General features: G+C 45.0%; 1 protein-coding gene across 7 annotated transcripts in view; it reads left to right on the forward strand.

Moving 5' to 3' along the window:
- The window catches only part of RAD51B (RAD51 paralog B), a 419,926-nt gene extending 403,684 nt beyond the window's left edge, over positions 1–16,242 (forward strand). For 3 of the 7 annotated variants that reach the window (XM_054201146.1, XM_054201143.1, XM_054201144.1), the window contains one exon: positions 6,739–16,242. In XM_054201146.1, coding sequence (XP_054057121.1) covers positions 6,739–6,835 — 97 coding nt within the window. In that variant the 3' untranslated portion in view covers positions 6,836–16,242. The remainder of the gene's footprint in view (positions 1–6,738) is intronic. The other 4 variants (XR_008466383.1, XR_008466384.1, XM_054201147.1 and 1 more) reach the window with 4 other exon arrangements.
- The last annotated feature ends 1,569 nt before the right edge of the window (positions 16,243–17,811 follow it).

The following is a 17,811-nucleotide window of genomic DNA, read 5'->3' on the forward strand; positions in this document are numbered from 1 at the left end:
TTTTTTTTAATAAGAAGAATGTCGGACCAACTTTGACCTGCCACCATATCCCTTTAAAGGGAATGGGCTTGTGATGCATGTCAGAGTATATATACTGACGTATATATATGAATATGTATATATATGTGGAGGGGTGTGTGTATATATATATATATATATACAAGCACACATATACATATATATATAACATGCCAGTTATACTGGTATAACTGAGTACTGAAATCATCTTCTAAGAATGCTGGACATGTTGGCCCTGTCTCCGTCAGACAGATCTGCAAATTCCTTAACTGGCCGTCCTGCAAGTCAGCGTAAGCCAGGGTGCTTAGTCTGCTGACTTGGGCATAGAAGGCGTAGGTCTATAAGCGCCCACTGGCACTGGCACTGAGCTGTTTCACACTTCTGTAATTCTGTTGATGGGCTCACATGCACACAAGTTTCTGAATATTTTAAGAAGAACGCTAGACCCCCTGTTTTAACTGTGATATTAATATGCACGGGCAGCACTTCTGTATGGGCTAGGAGATATGGTCTGGGCATTGCTGATGTCCAGGCAGCTGTCTGCTGTGGGCATAGCACAACCCCACTTAAATCGGAGTTTGTTGAAGTATCCTTCAAGCTGTCTGTGAGCAGCTTTTGAACTTTCTTTTTAATCAGGAAAAGGAAGCAGTTGTTGTCTGCACAGAAGTGTCTTTCAGATTGGCCCAAGTATGTAAAATGGTTACTTTGGTTCCCATCCAGCCCAATTCATTCAATAGTTTGTGTCAGGGTACTTGTCACCAGTGGCATTTGCCCAGGGTTAGTCACACCCACCCAGGCAGTGATCTGAGAGAGCCTTCAAATCTTTTTCATCTTCATTTAATAGGGTACAGCCCTGGTAAATTCATGACCATATTGTACAACACAGCTCTTCTTACAGCTGCTCCTTTTCTTCTAACCAACGTTCAGCCCAAGAGGCAGCTACTTCCAAAAGAGACTCTCTGGTTCAGTGCCCGTCTTTGTTTTCCAGATGTTTCTTTCACCACACCGCTTTCCGGTTACACTGCAAATTTGGGTGCGCTCAAGATATTTTTGCCTCCCTCCTCCACCACAAAAATGGAGGAAAGCTGAACTATATGAAAACGTAGTGAGAATGTGACTCTTGGGGAAAATGGCAGGGAGGTGTAGAGGACCATGCAGGACTCTTTCCAGGAAATGGGTAGAAGGTTCATCACATGAGTCACTGAAACCTTAGATGACTAAATTCTTGAAGAATAAACTGTCAGGAATATGATACTGGACAGGGCAGTTGCAGGGGGAGAAGAAAACTTCTTAAATAGCTCTTGTTTGGTTTGTTGTTCGTGATTCATTCCTGAGGAAATTACTGCATCTTTGGCCAGGGACGGGGGCAGTGTGCCGGCGGTGCCATCCCTCCTGCACAGAGGCAGCAGGCCAGGCGTGCTGGGGTGCCCAGTGCCACCGGTCCAGGCCCCAGCCCTCCTGCCGGAGGGGCTGAGAGGGGATCAGGAGCACTCCATGGCCATCCTGCCTAAGTGAATAAAGTGAGGCAGGGTCACTAGTGCACATATGCCACCTGAATCGATTTGCCGCTCTTTTTGTATACCAGCAGTTATGAGACCAAGAGGAAATGAAGGTATTAAAACTCTAATTCTAAGCTCCTTTTAAAAATTTTTCTTCCTCTACCTGCTCCAACCAGTAAACCAAGCTGTATCAATAAAATTGGCCCAAAGCTCTGAATTTGGATTTCAGAGAAGGTCTTAAGATTTTAAGTGCCAGTAACAACAGAAGCAGTCAGACTCCCTCCACAGCTACCTCCAGAGGAGCTGAACCAGCATTAGCAGCAGCGGGAAATGTTTGCAGTAGTATCTGAGTGTGGCGAAACCCCAATGTTCCAGCACACCGCTGCCAGTTCCCATTTTGGTGAGCTTGACCCAGAGCATTTAACGTTTCAACATTAGTTCTGCGTCTCATAATGCCATTTACGTAATGATCGCTCATTTGGTTCCCATTAAAATCATCGTATTTCTTCTGCAAACCACTGCTTGTAAAAATCAAGCCACCCAGTTTTTCATTAGATTGTAACACAGGAAATAAATAGTCTGTCTGTAGGATGCACGCTGTAATTCTCAAACAGAGAATAGGGGTCTTTCCTTCCCCTCTTGGACATACAAAGTTCAGATCTCAGAAGGAGGAATGAGAAAGATCTGTTAAGGGTTGCTGAATCTGTCTCCTGCAAAAACACAACGTAGTTACTCCCCAGTTGATGTTCCTCAGGTACTATATTGATAAAAAGACAGTCTACAGCTCTTTGTAGTTGGAGTGGCAAGAATGCTTTTAAAATTGTAGAAATGGTAGGTGTAGCTCTCACGGGTCGTCCCACCGCCGCTACCTTTCGAGGCAGCGCAGAACGGTTCCTTGTATTATATGTACCAGCACTTTGAAGAATTTAGTTTCAAATGTCTCAAACAATGGGGGTTTCACCGCTTCCTGTGGGAGCCTGCTCTGCAGCCTAACTCGTTTCACCATCTGGAGTGTTTTCCTGAGTGTCTGCCCGCTTTTAACTTTCTTTTAATTTTGTACCCACTATTTCTCCTTAGAGGTGGCTCGCCAAAAGTTTCTATTTTGTGAAATTCATGTTACGTGGTGCTTTTTTAGTTTTTATGAGGATCAAGAAAACCCTGAAGGATTGATGGCTTCTTGTCTTTGCTTTTTCTTCCTCAGAAATAATAATAAGTAATTAATAATGTAGTACTGCTTTTCTAGCCATTCATCTCAGCGATTTACAAGGAAGGTCAACGTTGTTGTGCTCTTTTTACAGATGGGAAAAACTGAAGCACAGGGCAGGAAACAACTTGCCCAGGATCATTGAATGAACCCGTGGCAAGACTTGGATTTTTAACCAGGTCTTCACAATTGTGCCCTACTTTTTCTTTTTCTTTTTTTTTTTTGTCCAGTCCAGTTCCCTTTGGCTTTGTTGGAGTACCTAGGAAGGACAAGCTTTCCATGAACTTTATTCAGAATTGTCATATTGTAACTGAAAGGTCAGCTTGTTGAATATTTAACAGTTACTATCTTTCCAATGTGTTGGTTAAGCATCCTAATTAAGTAGTGATACATAAAACCAACAAAGCATTTTAACAGACTGATTAAGTCCCTGGGGCCTCTGAGCTGAATTTCCTTCAGCTAGCCTGTGTTTTCCCGGTTGCGGATTGTCCAGATTGAACACAGTATCTATCAAGCACACTCTTATCAGTGCACTGCAGGGAGATTTCCTTCCTCCTCAGTGCCACCATGCTTACTTCACCTGTCATATTTCCCTTAGCTGTGGTTTTCGGTAAGCGTGTTTCTCAGAATCTGGATAGTTGCTAAATTATAAATCTTCCAATTTGGAACAGGAGCACCGCAATCTGTACAGCACGATGCACTGGGTAGAGGGCGATACCCAGTCTAGCACTCAACAGCCTCACCTGGCTATCAGAAGCAGCCTGGCCTTAGCAGCACAGAGCTGCCGGTGAGCTGCTAGCAGGCAGGGTGTTTCTCCTACCTGCCTGAAAACGTCTGCCTGTTTGGCCTGTCATTTCAGTGAATACCTGCACGGGGACTAGATCTGCCTGAGCACACAGTAAGACAAGTTTTGTTCCTGACCTCCCATGGGAATGGCCGGGGAAGGCAGCCACAGCTGTGTGCTCACACTCCGATCTGCAGGGGTCCCACGCTGAACTGACAGCACCCATCATGTGTGAAGTGCAGCACTCTGTATGGATCCAAAAATGTAAAATTAGAGCTCTCCGTAGCCAGAGCTGTATCTGAGGGATAGCACATAGGTCTTCCTGGCTGCTGACCACTTTCAAAGTATGCCAGTAAGTGAAGAAGCCCTTACCATCTCAGTTATTCCCCACACTGCTCCTTCAGGCCTCCTTTGTTCCAGATATTGTTGAGACAGTGTCTGAGGACTTACCGAAAGCTGCAAGACTGCTGTAGGTCACTGAGCACGTTGTATTTGCTTTCAGATTGAGTTTGAGAAATTACCAGTGGTGTCATGCCTATGCCTCCTAGCCATGTGAATAGAGGAAGCTAAGAAGCAACAATAGATTACATAAAGCAGGGAAATCCCCCTCAAACTTCTCCCAGACTATCTCAAACTGAAGTTGATTTGCATACAGACACTACAAATAACTTTGCAGTGGCTTCTAGCTCCATGAAAGGGTTACATGTGCTTGCCTATAATCATTTAGGCCAGTTCCACCAGTTGAATCACTCAGAGAAAATATAAAAGACTGAATCAGAGCCTGTATAGAAATCTAAGCAGTTTTAGGTAGCATCAGCCTACTTCAGGTAAGGATACAACTCGGTAATGCTATTGCACTCAATGGGAAATGTTCAATACCTATTAGTAACTAGCAGTTATTCCAGAAAAACAGTGTTAAAAAGCTATGTTAAGCTTTATAATTTGTGATTATGGATTCTTCAGCTAAACAGCTTCCTCTACAAACTCTGTTTGGTGGAAAATGGCCCTTACTGAAAACCAGAAAAAAGCTATAGTATCCTGTAGCTGAAACCTATGGCCAGCTGCTTTACAAAATCTGAGACTCATTAGGCCTGGAATTCCTGAGCGATGCTGTTCAAAAAGCAGTGGTGTTAAACAGACTTGCAAAATTCCCATGATTTTTTAAAATGTTATGGTTTAACAGAAACAAACAAGTGAACAAAAAAGAGATAGCATATTGAAAATGCTTATTTGCTGGGTTATCTCACACAGAAATGTATTTGGTTAATATGACACTACAAAAATCTTTTATGTTATCTTTGATGGACCAAGAATGACAGTGTTTACAAGCCTAATACATCATGACTATGGAATGCCTAAATTCTTCTTGAAGACAGACAGTATTTTCTGTTCCCTTTCTGAGAGAATGGGCTTTTGGCGTTTGGGGGGTTTGTTTGTTTGTTAGTTTTAATAGGATAAGAATACAGAGTTCTCAAAGGCTGTTTCTTTGGAAAGAATTTGCTCATCTACTCCCTTTCCTATCTTTCTATTGAAACAAGTTCTCAGATACATTTCCTGCCAGCCCTCTCCCAAAGCTAGACAGAGTATAGACAAGTGCACTGATTCTTTAGGCTCTCCCAGTAAATTCATAGAAGGATTTTCTGTACATTTTCTGGGTTGTCGAGCCAGCTCTACATTAAAATTAAGAGTAGTTGGGTAGGGATATAATTTTAAACAATGCTGTAGGTGCTTTGCAGTAAATACCAAAGCTGTTTTAAACCATCTTAGAGGTGCTTTTGTCAGTATAGTATATTTCCCTTGAGGAATTCATCAAAGGTGTGTTGGCAAAAGTGGGATTTGTTCTACCTGCATTAGGGTTATCATCGTTGTCAGTATAGTTATACCAGGACAGCTGTGAGCAATTCTTTTCTGTTGTAGTTGCTTTTCATATAGTTAATAAACAGGGCTAGAGAGGAGGAGGAAAACTGAGAAACATCTTCCCTTGACAACCTCTGTAAGCCTTGTGTTTCTTCTACAATATCACCTCTGTTAATATTAATAATGTCATGGCCTGTTGCAGTGGAATACCTTGCCTTTCACCCCCCTTCTTTCAGCTTTATTGACTTTCTTCAAAGCTTTCATACAGAACAATAGGAATCAGCCCAGGTGTGAACTGGCTGTTCTGCAGAGTCCTTCAGGTAGCTGAGGTCTCCCTGCACTACTATGGAGCTTGTCTCAATGGGTCAGCTGTAGAAATCAGAAGAGGAGGAGTACATATTTGAATAGGCCTGGGACACCTTGCAACAGAGTTAATAGCAGCAAACATGAGGACATGACATAATCTGACTGTTGATTCTTTAGTACCTTGGATATTTCGTTCCTGATAACTGTGTGTGTTTCTTCAGTTTGTGTTCTTTTCATCAACTTGCAGGTAGATCAGGAAGGCTTTCATTTTGTTTTTCAATATCTCCTCTCACAAAGAACAGTCCATTTTTGGCATAAGGTGTCTAATCACAGTAATATAATATCCTGTATTTACATAGTAAACTTCATCCCAAAGCACTTTACAGCCTGGCACTAACATAGGACTAAGATTAGAAGAGAAGCAGCTCATACTGGTTAGGAAGCAGGCTCTGCTCTCAGCCTAGGTATTAGGAAAGCACATAGGGTGGAGCCACAATATTTTCTCTGAATCCAAGGCAATTCACTAATAGTTGGAAAATATATTGGTTTAAGCCGTGCTCTGTTTAACTCTAGGAAATGTGTTTGAACTGCAGAAAATAAGCTGTAGTAGAGAACATCAGTCCTCCTGCACATCCTGTTCTCTGTTGATAGGCACCAAATACCAAAAAACAGTTTTATTGGAAATCAATGTGATGCAAAGTTCCTCAGCAAGTATACACTGGCCTTTGGAGAGCTCTGCCAAAGGATGGTAAAGGGCCCTGGCCTATTCTAAGGTTTGGCTCCACAGCACAAAAGTAGCATCAGAAACTTTGCTAGCCAGAATGAGAATGGGAGTCTGGACGTTGGTAACTAGAAGGACAGCCAGGCAGGCAGCAGCAGAAGGATGGTTACATAAAAGTCAGTCCATTTTCAGCAAGTCTGTGAAATTAATTCATACTGAACTAACTACCTTGATTTGTTTTGTGGATTAAACAGGTTTCCAAGTGGTTGTTCGCTGGAGGAAATAGTAACTTTGTGATGTCATTCTGACACACTGGCATTGAAGTGTTTCTCTTTATTGTGTGTTTCAGATGGAAAGGATCAAACAAATCTAACCTTGGAAGGAACCAATCCTGCCCTGCAGACCATACGAGTGAGGAACAGTGCCTTGAAAGATACTTTACTTGATGCTGCTTTACCCAAAACTACTGGTGAGACTCCGAGCAATACATCCAACCTATAGAAAGGACAAATAGAACCTCCACTAAGAAATGAATGAATGAATGACAACATTGGTCTTCAAAGATCTGGTGAAGCAGGTGGTGGGCATTCTTCTTCTTTTGTCTCTTCAAAAACTAACTTTAAAACCAAGTGCTGCTCTTTGTATGTGTGGGGCCATACTTAACTCTGAACTTAGGAAAATCCTATATATTGTTCAGGTTAATTTAAGTGAAATAGTAATAAAAGCCTCTGAACAACACACATGCTACTGAAGAAGCATAGGACACACGTGCCTTCCTAATTCACCCCGTCACCTCACCAGTGTGGAGGAATCAACAGTGAAACACACAAGAGTGCTTGGTGTCCACAACCCATAACATGCTGAAATGGTCGCTTCTGCTTTTGAAGAGAAATGATAAACCCACTCATTGGCTTGGTTAAGAAGCAATAGTTCAGCGAGCTCCTGTTCCTGTAACTCACTGGAAAGTCATCAGAGATGATGTAACAGAGTTGCTAATAACCGGGCTGTGACGGTTCAACATGGAAGGAGAACAGGTAGCAATCCAAAAGGTGGGAAGATCAGTGTATATTACAGCTGCTTAGCTTCCTCTGTCTTCACGGCACTTTTAAAGTATTCACAATATGACTGCAAACCACAGAACTATTTACTCACCTTACAGACTTAGGGAATGTGTGACTTGCTCAAGGCCGCTGAAGGCATCGCTTGCTGTGCTGTGATCAGGATCAGGTTGTTCCCAGGTCTCAAGCCTCACATCCCTAAGGGAAGGCCATGGGTTCAGTTAGTGCTGGGTGCCGATGCACAGTGGACGTTGGCCCGAGAGGCTGGTGGCTGGTTCTGTCCTCTGCAGTCACAGGGAAAGCCTCCCTGAGCAACCTCTTGAAAAGCAAGAGTAACCTGTACAGAAATATGGGAAGTCTGGAGTACTGCCGAAGTGGCTGTAGGTTGCCCAGCAAGGAAATCACCTGCAGTGGGGCCACCTGTGGTAATAAGGTGAGCAAGTTGCAGTTGCCATCTGCTGTTTGCTAGGCCATCTTTGGGTGATGAGAGAGTTCCTAGGGAGCACACGGCCCATATTAAAAAGTACTGCACACCCTTACCATGGCAGTGCAAGTCTCTTGCAGCTCCTCAGTCTCTGAGGAGCTGATGGGATGTGGAAGCTGATGTTGTGTCACTCACAGCCACCAAACAGGATGGCATGGAGAAGGCTATTCTGCAGCTATCTGGTTACACGCCCACTCACGAAGGAAGCTTTGGGCTCTCCTTTAACAAGGAAGTTTCCATCACAACAGGGAAGTTACTCCATTTCAATAAGCTACTTTTAAAAGCTAATGACGTTTCACCTTGGGGAAGAGCAATTCTCCAGCTTCAGCGTTACAAGTTTTGTGCTTTGAAGAGACCTTTGTAAAATTTAATTTTAATTTTGTTTTAACTGAAGTTTAGTTTTTCTTCTGGACAGTGCTGCGCTACTGGCCGTTCAGTCAAACCCTGCTGAACTTACTTGTAGCCATTTTATCTGGGTATCTTGTAAATATTTGGTAGAGCACTCAGACACAGGAGTGTTTTTTTGCTCTTACAGTCACATGCCTGGTTCCAGGACCTTTCAGAAGCACAAAAGGCTGAAGGCAGGGAAAATTCCACTGAGACGCATTCGAGTCTCCAGGGAGAAACTGCACTCTGTTTAGACTACAATTTCTTATTGCTGCCTCTCCACTTTTTTAAAAACATGGAAGGATAGAGAAGGGAAACTGGAGGGTAGGGGTTTTTATTATTATAAACAACGAAATGCAAGCACTGTTTCACTCAGGTCTCTCATATTGCAGGACCATTCGCGGTTGGAGAGGGAGATAAGTTTTTTAATGCTCTTTGCACTACCTGGGAAATTTCCATCCAAGTTCTAAAATGTTTTACAAACATTATTGAATTAAAACTTAATCCCCTTCTCCTCAGGCCCATGAAGCAAGTACTAAATATAAGTTTAAAGACAGGGCTAATGAGACTAAAAATGTTGTGCTTTGCCTGAAGTCACTTGGGCGGTGTGGAAAGTGGACTCGGGTCTTTGAGTTCCAGCTTTCTACCTTACACCACAGACAACACACATTCCCTCCCTTTTCAAGGCTTGCTGTACTTCCCCTTCTGGGATACAGTGAAAACGTGCTGGCATCACACCTTGAGATAACCTTGGAACAGAGAGAGTACTCACAGCTGCTGTCCCATGGGATTAAGACGTCGAAAAGATCAGAGAGGGATGTGAGGGGGGTGGGAGAAAGCAAGTCACTGCTGTGTCTGCCTTGGGCATGTTCTGCCTCTGCTGCTGCCAGTGGGGTTGGTGTACTATCAGGCAGTACCTCCAACATCTTTGTGTGTGCTTCCATATAATATTCAGGCATGACTGTGGTAAAAATGCCATAATCAAAGAGAGAACTTGGATGACAAGAAAATTGGAGAGATGAGCCACTCCTGTATTGAATATATGTGATTTCATTATCCTTCTGTATGTGACCTGCATTTCTTACTGCTTCTTCTTATCAGTATCCCACAACTACTGCTGCAGCAATCCTCTCTCATGTTTTCAGAAGAGTGGGATAATCCATCAGCCAGTTCCTCTCCAGTGGTATGAGTCAGGGTTTTACCAGGGGCATTAATGGGCAGTTGAAGAGAGTTGTTCCCAACAGGGCTGAGCAAAAAGCAACGTGAACATAAGCCATGAAGTGGAAGAGAAGGAAACAAATATATAGATTTAAAGGGTTTGAATTATTTCTTTTCCCTTAGCTTCTTTCCTTGCCCACACGGATCAATAACCAGACATGCAAAAGGTGGAAATGTGTTGATAGTGGCTGGCATAAGCGTGACTGAGAGCTTCTCCTACTGTGCGAACAAACCTGAAGTCAGTAGCCCCCCAAACCAGATCGGTGTGTACCAGCTATTCCAGCCCTTGTAGGTGAGAGATGCTGGGAGAAAAATCAGATCACAGTGCAGCAGTCTCCTCCCGTCTCTCCTGTGACCCTGCAGTGTACCCCGGCACTAGTGCCTTTGGCCTCTTCACACTGTTACCTCTTGTGACAAGGCCCCAGCACTGGTCCTCGGGTTCGCTTCCCTCACGCAGACTCGCTGCGAATGCTGTGCACAGAGCTCATTTCATTCCCCGCTGAAAGGCAGCCAGGCCTGAGGTGAAACATGGCAAGCGCTTTGCCATGCCTGGCAACTCCAGGCAGCTGCTGAAAACAAGCAGGAAAAAAAGCAGTGTACAAACACAGGGGAATTTTCACATAGGCAGGATGTAATTAGCAGAGCTGGAATTTGGCCAGGACGCTGGGGTTAAAACGCTGGCTTGCAGGTAACACACTGGGGTATTTCATAATTCAAATGCTCAGGATCTCCCGTTTCCATCTTACCTGGAAGATGTCAGAAGACCGTTCCCTATTTAATGTTCCTGGGCAGCTCTCGAACATCTGACACAAAGGAAAAAGTGCCTAATGGTGCTGCACCTGCAGTGCTTCTCCGCCAGCAACTGCCCACCGCCAACAGGAGCTGAAAGGATCACATCCTGACAGGGCTACGGCTGCATCGTGGTAAGACACCACAGCTGCCTCCATGCCTTGGGGTTTACTCCACCCTTAACTCTCATTACTCATTCTTCAGGCCCCAAATTCACACCAAACAGAAAGAAAAGATGATGAAATTATGGCAGCCCCTCACACGTAAAACACACAAGAGAGAATATCACCATTAGGTGCTGCTTCAACCTTACTCTCTGCCACTTGAAATAGTACCAAATTGCTATCGGACAACAGAGAATTAGGTGAAACGTTTCTCCTCAGTGCAGATGAGTGAGCTTTTCCAACTGGCCTTGCCGGTAATACACAAAATGTTAAGAGCTCGTGCCTCCTCTTTCCTTCCAGCAGAGAAATCACGTTCAAAGCAGCAAAACATTTTTTTCCCTTCATGATCTCACTTTCCGTATAAGCAATCTTTGTGTTTACTACGAGGAGGTTGCATGTCCACAAAAGGTCAAGGAAGTCATTCATGAACCTTACGTGTGGAAAGTCCGCATGATGTTTCTACTATGATGCGGCCCACAGCCTGAATATAAATAATTGCAAACCTTTAACCCCTCATCCATCAGACCTGCAGACCGCATACCGTTCGAAGAGCTGACTTCCTTCCTGTGGTGCAGTGCATGCAAGCAAAACAAGAGGTGTTCCTCCCACCCAAGAAAGCATAATCTCAGCATCAGCAAGTCAGAAAAAAGGGACCCCTCCTATGCCTGTGAGGGCTCCCCGTATCAGCTTTTGTTTTCTTTGGGGTTTTTTGTACACCCAGGCTGCCGTGCAAGTCCCCCTCTGTCAAGTGTTGCTTAACACAACCACCGAGCAAACTGAGAGCACCTCAGTCAGTGGGATGACAAACCTACAGACTGGCTCCAACGGCAAAGTGAGCTGGAGGGAGGAAAGTACGGGCAGCTGCAGGCAACAGGAAATCCAGCACTAATAAATAAAATGTTCTTATAGCCAGAAAGAGGAAATAAACAGCAACAGCACAAACTGAGAGGACAGAAGAGAGGAACACAGCATAACTGTGGGGCGGGAATCACTGCATTACAGTGAGCTTATTTTTACAGAACATCGTCCCGGTTTGTTATGTGTTCAGACTGCAAAAAAACAGTGGGGGAATGGGAGGACTGCTCAAAGAGAGGGTCTCTATCAGAAGAAGCTGTCAACAACCACTGCAATTAAGGAAGCAGCCAGAGAACACACAACCTGAGCTGCCGCCAAAGTGAAATGAAAGCATTTTTTGTTTGCAGCCATAGCCCCGAAGGATAATATAAGATGCTTCCACCGTGCCAAGTGAGGAGCTGCAGGGACACCGTTTCTAGATGGCAAATGCCCTGCTCCCATCTTTCCAAAATTACACGCTCTGGGGAGGCAGCAAGTTACTCTTCCTACGTGCGCTTTCGAAGCACATGCCCGCACACCCTGTCTGACTGCAGCCGCCGCCTCAGGAGGCCACCGGGCAGGTGAGCCCCCAACCACCATAGCCTGAGCTCTGCCCCCAGCCGATGGGCTGTTCTGGCACTCCTTGGTCCAGATTGCTGAATCAACAACCCTTAATTTTTCCCTCTCGCGCTCAGCTGTGGGTGCGCCACGGCCCCACGGCATTGTCACCACCAGTGGGAGCTGCCGCATTCAGAAGAGCTGCGCCCCGCTCTCCTCCCAGGGGTGGCTGCTGGTGCCTTGGCAAGGAGCTTCGTGCACGGCATGCCGGAACAGTACTCTTCTTGCTGCTGGTAGCATCTTTCACCTGGAACGGCCACGTGGCCTGTGCCTGTGCGGCAGTGGGTGGGCTGGCAGAGCCGAGGGGGTCGGCAGGGACCTTCTCAGCCATGGGACGGTATCGTGAGGCTTTCACTGGTGGCTGTAGAAACTCGTGCAGGTTCAGCGAAGGGAAAGAAGTCATTCACAAATTGCATGCATATTTCTGAATTCATTCATTGAGTGGCGTTTGCCTTTCATCCTCCCCCCGAGCCCCGCGTGTGTTGCTGGCATTCTCTCCCAATCCCATATCACAATTCTCAGGTCTGTGCAAGCCACGGCCTGCCAATGGAGCCCACGGTCACTGGACCCCCAGCCCAGGTACATGAAAAGTTACGTGCGAAGGTTCAGCGCTTTCTCCTGACGACAGCCCCCATTCCCATGCATCCCCTGCAGTATTTTCCTCATAAAGTGCCAGAGAAGCTTTGCACCGGGCAGGGTGCTAAGGAGGTAGCTACATAGTCCGGCATTTCCAGAGTCTTTGCACTCTCTCCTAAGGTGTAAATACAAGCAGTGGAGCCAAGTGAATGTCTGACAAGGCTGCCATTTATACCTGAAGGAAAAAAAGAACTGCTGCTTTCCAACCAAATGCATATTGCTGTTGCCTCACTTTCTCTAGCCCAACCACCGTCCTAATCATTAATTGCTTCAGCAGGGTATGGAAATCACGTCTTAAAGCCTGTATACAGGGTACACAGCTATGATCCAGTATAATTTTAACCTTCACTGAACATTGCCAATATGTTTTTCACTAGGGAATCAAAAAGAAAATACAGTCGTTTCCCTAAAGCCTTCCATTACCAAGTTCTAGATGATAGTGTGGGTATTTAATACATCACAAAACCTGTGAAGGTGACAAAATATTTTCTTTCACATCCCTCCTACCTGTGAGACATCAGAGAAAACACATGCTTTTGGAGAATCTCAAATGGAAGTGATTTTTTTATTAAATATAGATGAAAAGCAGAAATGTTCAAAAGCTGTTTCTGATATATAGGCAGTGACAGCCATTTCCTCACTATTGCTGTAACGTGAAGAAGTGCAGGTATCTCCTGCAGAAAGAGCCCTTGTTCTCCACCCAGTGCTTCCACGTAGGATTTCACGCATGTGACAGTGTGTGATCCATGAATTGCAGCTCAGCTTTGGAAAGCATGGGAATTGTGCCTGGCTGTCAGGGCCCGGTGTTCATCTGGGTTTCACATGGCCCACAGAAAGACGTGCCAGTCGCACCTTCAAGCCAAACAGTTGGATAATCAAACCAAGCATTTGTTTTCAGTTTTGGTTCTTTTTTCTGGAGGGGAGGGGGCAGGCTGGTTATGAGCTCCAAAATACACATGCGTTTTTGTGTGTTTAAGTGAAAAGACCATGGCAAGGTTTTAACCTACAGTCTGTTTATACTGTTCTGTTTTAAGGTCCATCATTACCAACAAACAAAAATAACCCCAAATAAAATTGACAGTATTTTTCAAATTCTCTGATTTTCCCATGCATTCAAAAGTGCTAGCCTGTTCTGCTTGACTGGCTGGCTGTTTGATTGTTGCTTTATATTTTATTACATTGTTTAATTGTAAGCCTCCAAAACCATAAAATCTGAGTTCTAGTTTCAGTCTCTACATTCAAATATAACTACTGAAAAATGTCTTGTCTACTCTTTAGTGTATATGGCATTTAACATACTTTGCTTAAATTGGATATTTCCAACTCAATCCAAACAGACTTGAAAAATCCTCCTTCTCCCAGATGAGAGCACACCTGAATAATATAGGAATGACTTTTCTCACTGAAAAGCATTAACAAAATACATGCATAAATACTGGGGTTTAATCAGCTGGTGCTGCCTGTTTGTTTAAAGGAAAAAACTTATTTAACCCTTTAGGAGGGATTCAAGCTACTGGTGCGAATGGAGAGAGGTCTGAGCACCCAAATGGTAAGATGTTTGTAGAAGAAAATGTGAGTTGGTGATGTCTGCGCCTGTGATCTGCTGGCATTGCCCACCCCGACACATGACGGCCAGGAGACCAGCGAGGAGGATTTTCCATTTCTGGAAGGTGCAGTGAAATGGGGGAGCCCAGAGCTCACTGAATTGTCTTTCCATCTGTGAAGTATTGTCTCCAAAATACTGCTTGACATTCATTCAGTCAAACATTTTGACAATTTGAACAAATAAGCAGAAAACAAGAAGGAAGAAAATTTTTACTGCGAGGGTGGTGAAACACTGGCACAGGTTGCCCAGAGAGGTGGTAGATGCCCCATCCCAGGAAACAGTGAAGGTCAGGCTGGATGGGGCTCTGGGGAACCTGATTTAGTTGAAGATGTCCCTGCTTATTGCAGGTGGGTTGAACTTTGGGGGGGGGGGTGTTGGACTAGATGGCATTTAAATATCCCCTCCAACCCAAACTATGATTCTATGAAAATGGTTTTGATTTTTGGCCCCAGTGGGCCATCTGTGAAGAAGAATAAGTAGCGCAGCAAGTGCCATGTCTCTTAAATAACCCTTCCTTGCCAGAAACATATGTGGCAGTTTCCTGGGCTGTGGAAAGGGTTACCGTTTCCAGTCCACCAAGTCACCCTTCCCTCTCCATACACCCCTCACCATCCTCAACACCGCATCAGGCTGGGGTGAAAGCAAATGTCACTCAGAATTACTACCCTCTTACCTATCTGGGGGTGGGAGAGAGGGTGCGTGTGCATATAAGACATTATTTTATGTGCGTTTCTGGGAAATACTGTATTTGCTGTCACTTTACAGTGGCACAAAAGAGAAGGAGCAAGCCGAGGCAGTGCATGGGCAGGCACGGAAGAGCCAAACCTGCACGCCCCGCTGCCGTGCTCTGCGGAGCCATGCCCGTCTGTGCTAGCCCGCTGCCCCAACCAACCTTCCGAGGAGCCTTGGGCCAGGGCGATACCAGAGGAGCTTTTGTCTGTGGGTGTAAGAAGGGCGATTAGCTTTTGGGTCAGAGCACACGGAGCAGCCCTGGCTGGGGTGGGAGAAGTCACACTGTGAGGCCACACTTGAACGTGGACACTTTACTGTACCGCCCCGGGTACAAAGACTACTTGTGTGGGGCGCGTCCAGCCGTGCATCACGCTTTGGTTGTCAGCGGCAGTCATGGGTTCCTGGGGGGGTGACACAATAACCTCTTTATGCTTAAGAGAATAGTGGGAGGCCATTGGAACCGTAGCGGCAGCGGAGTGGTTTGGCTTTTGTCTGTCCCTCAAGGTGAGGTGCCCAGGCAGTGGCTGAGCTGCCGCTGATGTGCTGGGAGGAGCCCGCCTGTAAAGCAGCATCGAAGGTGAACGCGGGACTTTGGGTATCTGGGTGGGAGAGGAGTTAAGGGAAACAACCCAGGAAGACCCCATGTTACCTCTGTGGTAACAACAGGATAAAACTGCTTATTTGGGGTCGAGTTTTACAGCAGCTCACTCTGAAGTTTGGGCTGCCACAGTCTTGTCACCCCCACTGCCTTCTATATCAGTGCAGCCACGCAGGGAGTCAGCTCAAAGACCTGATCTGGCTGGAAATTATACTGCTTTTTTTTTTTTTTTTTAAAAAAAAAGGGTTTTGCTTTACTAGAATATCTCAAAGTTTCATTCAAAGACAGCAGGACAAATAAAAATATTAGGAATTGACATGGGCCAAAACAGATAGAACTTTGAAAAATATACCAATACAGACTATTTTTAAATAAAAGCTAATGAAATCTTTCTTACTGTATTCCGCGCTGTCTCCTTTGCCAGCCCCTCAGCCATCCCCTGCACAAAGCAGTAAGCCTAAACAATCCAGATATGCTAAGCAAAGCTACTCTGAATATGGCTTCCAGCCTAATAAGTCAGAGCCTTATCCAGTTCCCATGAAAAGCATCAGGAAAGTTTCCTCCAACACTAATAGACATAAGATTGGATTGCAGAAGAAGCACGTAACTTTTGACCAAAAAGTGAAGCAAAGTTTTTCTTAAGAACTGATAAAAGATTCATGCAGGAGAGCATGGAAACTGACGGGAGCAGTCACATTGCTAAATATGTTTCAAGTGAGCGTAATCATTTTTGGAGCCACACTCGTTCTCACTAGTGATGAGTGCTCTAAGGGGAAAATACAAACCAAACATTTTTTTAAAGGAAAAAAGCATTTATAATTTCTTTATTGTGGATGTGCAAAAAGACTCCCTCTCTGCTGCTGGGAAAACCGGTTCCTGCTCCGTAAGTATTAAAGCACATCCTAATTTTTAGAAAGCATTTGCTAGGCAAAACAGGTTATTTTTTATGATGCTTTCTTTTTTTGCAATTGGAGTCTTTCTGTTGATGCCAGCTGCTTTAGTTGTATGTATCTTCTGGGAGGTGGTGTCTGTCAGTAAGTCCCACGTGGGTGTCCCCTTGGCTATCTCTCATAGCCGCCCTTCCATAAATCACAGCATATTAAAAAAAAGGGGATAACACTGACATGTGAACTAATCCCCACATCAAAGAAAGCAACTCTCCCTCCTCTAAACACCCGCCCCCCTCTTTTGCTGGGAAAAGTCTAATGCCTAGAAGGTGATTTACACAAAACTTCATCCCAGTTGTTAGGAAACTTGCAGTGCCGCTTACTCGCCAACTGCAGAAGAAACCTGGGAATCAGGGTAACCACAATAGCTAGCCTGCGGCTTCCAGGGTTCGGCAATTCAGGAGAGAAAAAAAAAACAATTGGCTTGTTGCAGCAAACTTGTGTATATGTTGATTGCATGGCAGGATAGGCATGTATATAGACAGATGTAAACGTGACTAGTAATGTGGCTCTGTATGGGCACATAGATATCTGCATGTGTCTACAAGTACTTGTATAGGCACAGGAGTACCTGTCCTAACACATGCACGAACACACACAGATGCACACAGAAATACCTCTCTCTATCTGCTGGGAGCAAGGGGGGCCAACAGGAAATACAGATGAAAAACATAAGCCCTTATGGGCATACGACTGTGCATCAGGGGTCCTAGACATGGCTAGCTGTCTGTAGCGTACGCTCTCTTAAAGTAGTCATTCCTGCCGTAGGCCTGGTTTTGGGCTAGTGATTCAAATGCTAGAAATATATGGATAAGGCAAATGCATCTATGTAAGACAGGGTTAAAACAAAAACTCACTCCTGCCCTTGCCTTTGCAAATGCTCCCTGTGCTCTGACTAAGCACACGAGATACTTCCAAATAATTGGCTGTCTCTGGAATGCAACTGAAGGGAGGAAAAAATACCTCTGTCTGGCTAGATAACTCTTTTTTTTCCCAAATCACCGCTGAGACCGTGCCTGTGCCATACACACTCCTTCAGAGCTACAACAAAGCATACGTAGCACGGATGAAAATTATACTGGTAGTTCTGTATTCAGAGTCAATAAGCACAAACACCCACCCTGTGTGAAATGAGCTGTATTAAAGTGCATTTCTATGAGTATATAAATGCATGTAAACTAGATACCTCCACCAGCATCACTGCTTCTAGTTGATTACTGCAGCTGCGCCTGCTGCTCTCCTCTCCAGCCACCCACACAGGGAGGCAGGGATGCCTTGGGGCCAGCGCGGCCACCACCACCACCTCCAGGTCATCCCTTGCCCTGGGCCAGACGGCCATGAACACCAGTCT

Source organism: Rissa tridactyla, chromosome 4 (genome assembly GCF_028500815.1).
Source record: "Rissa tridactyla isolate bRisTri1 chromosome 4, bRisTri1.patW.cur.20221130, whole genome shotgun sequence".
Taxonomy (NCBI): domain Eukaryota; kingdom Metazoa; phylum Chordata; class Aves; order Charadriiformes; family Laridae; genus Rissa; species Rissa tridactyla.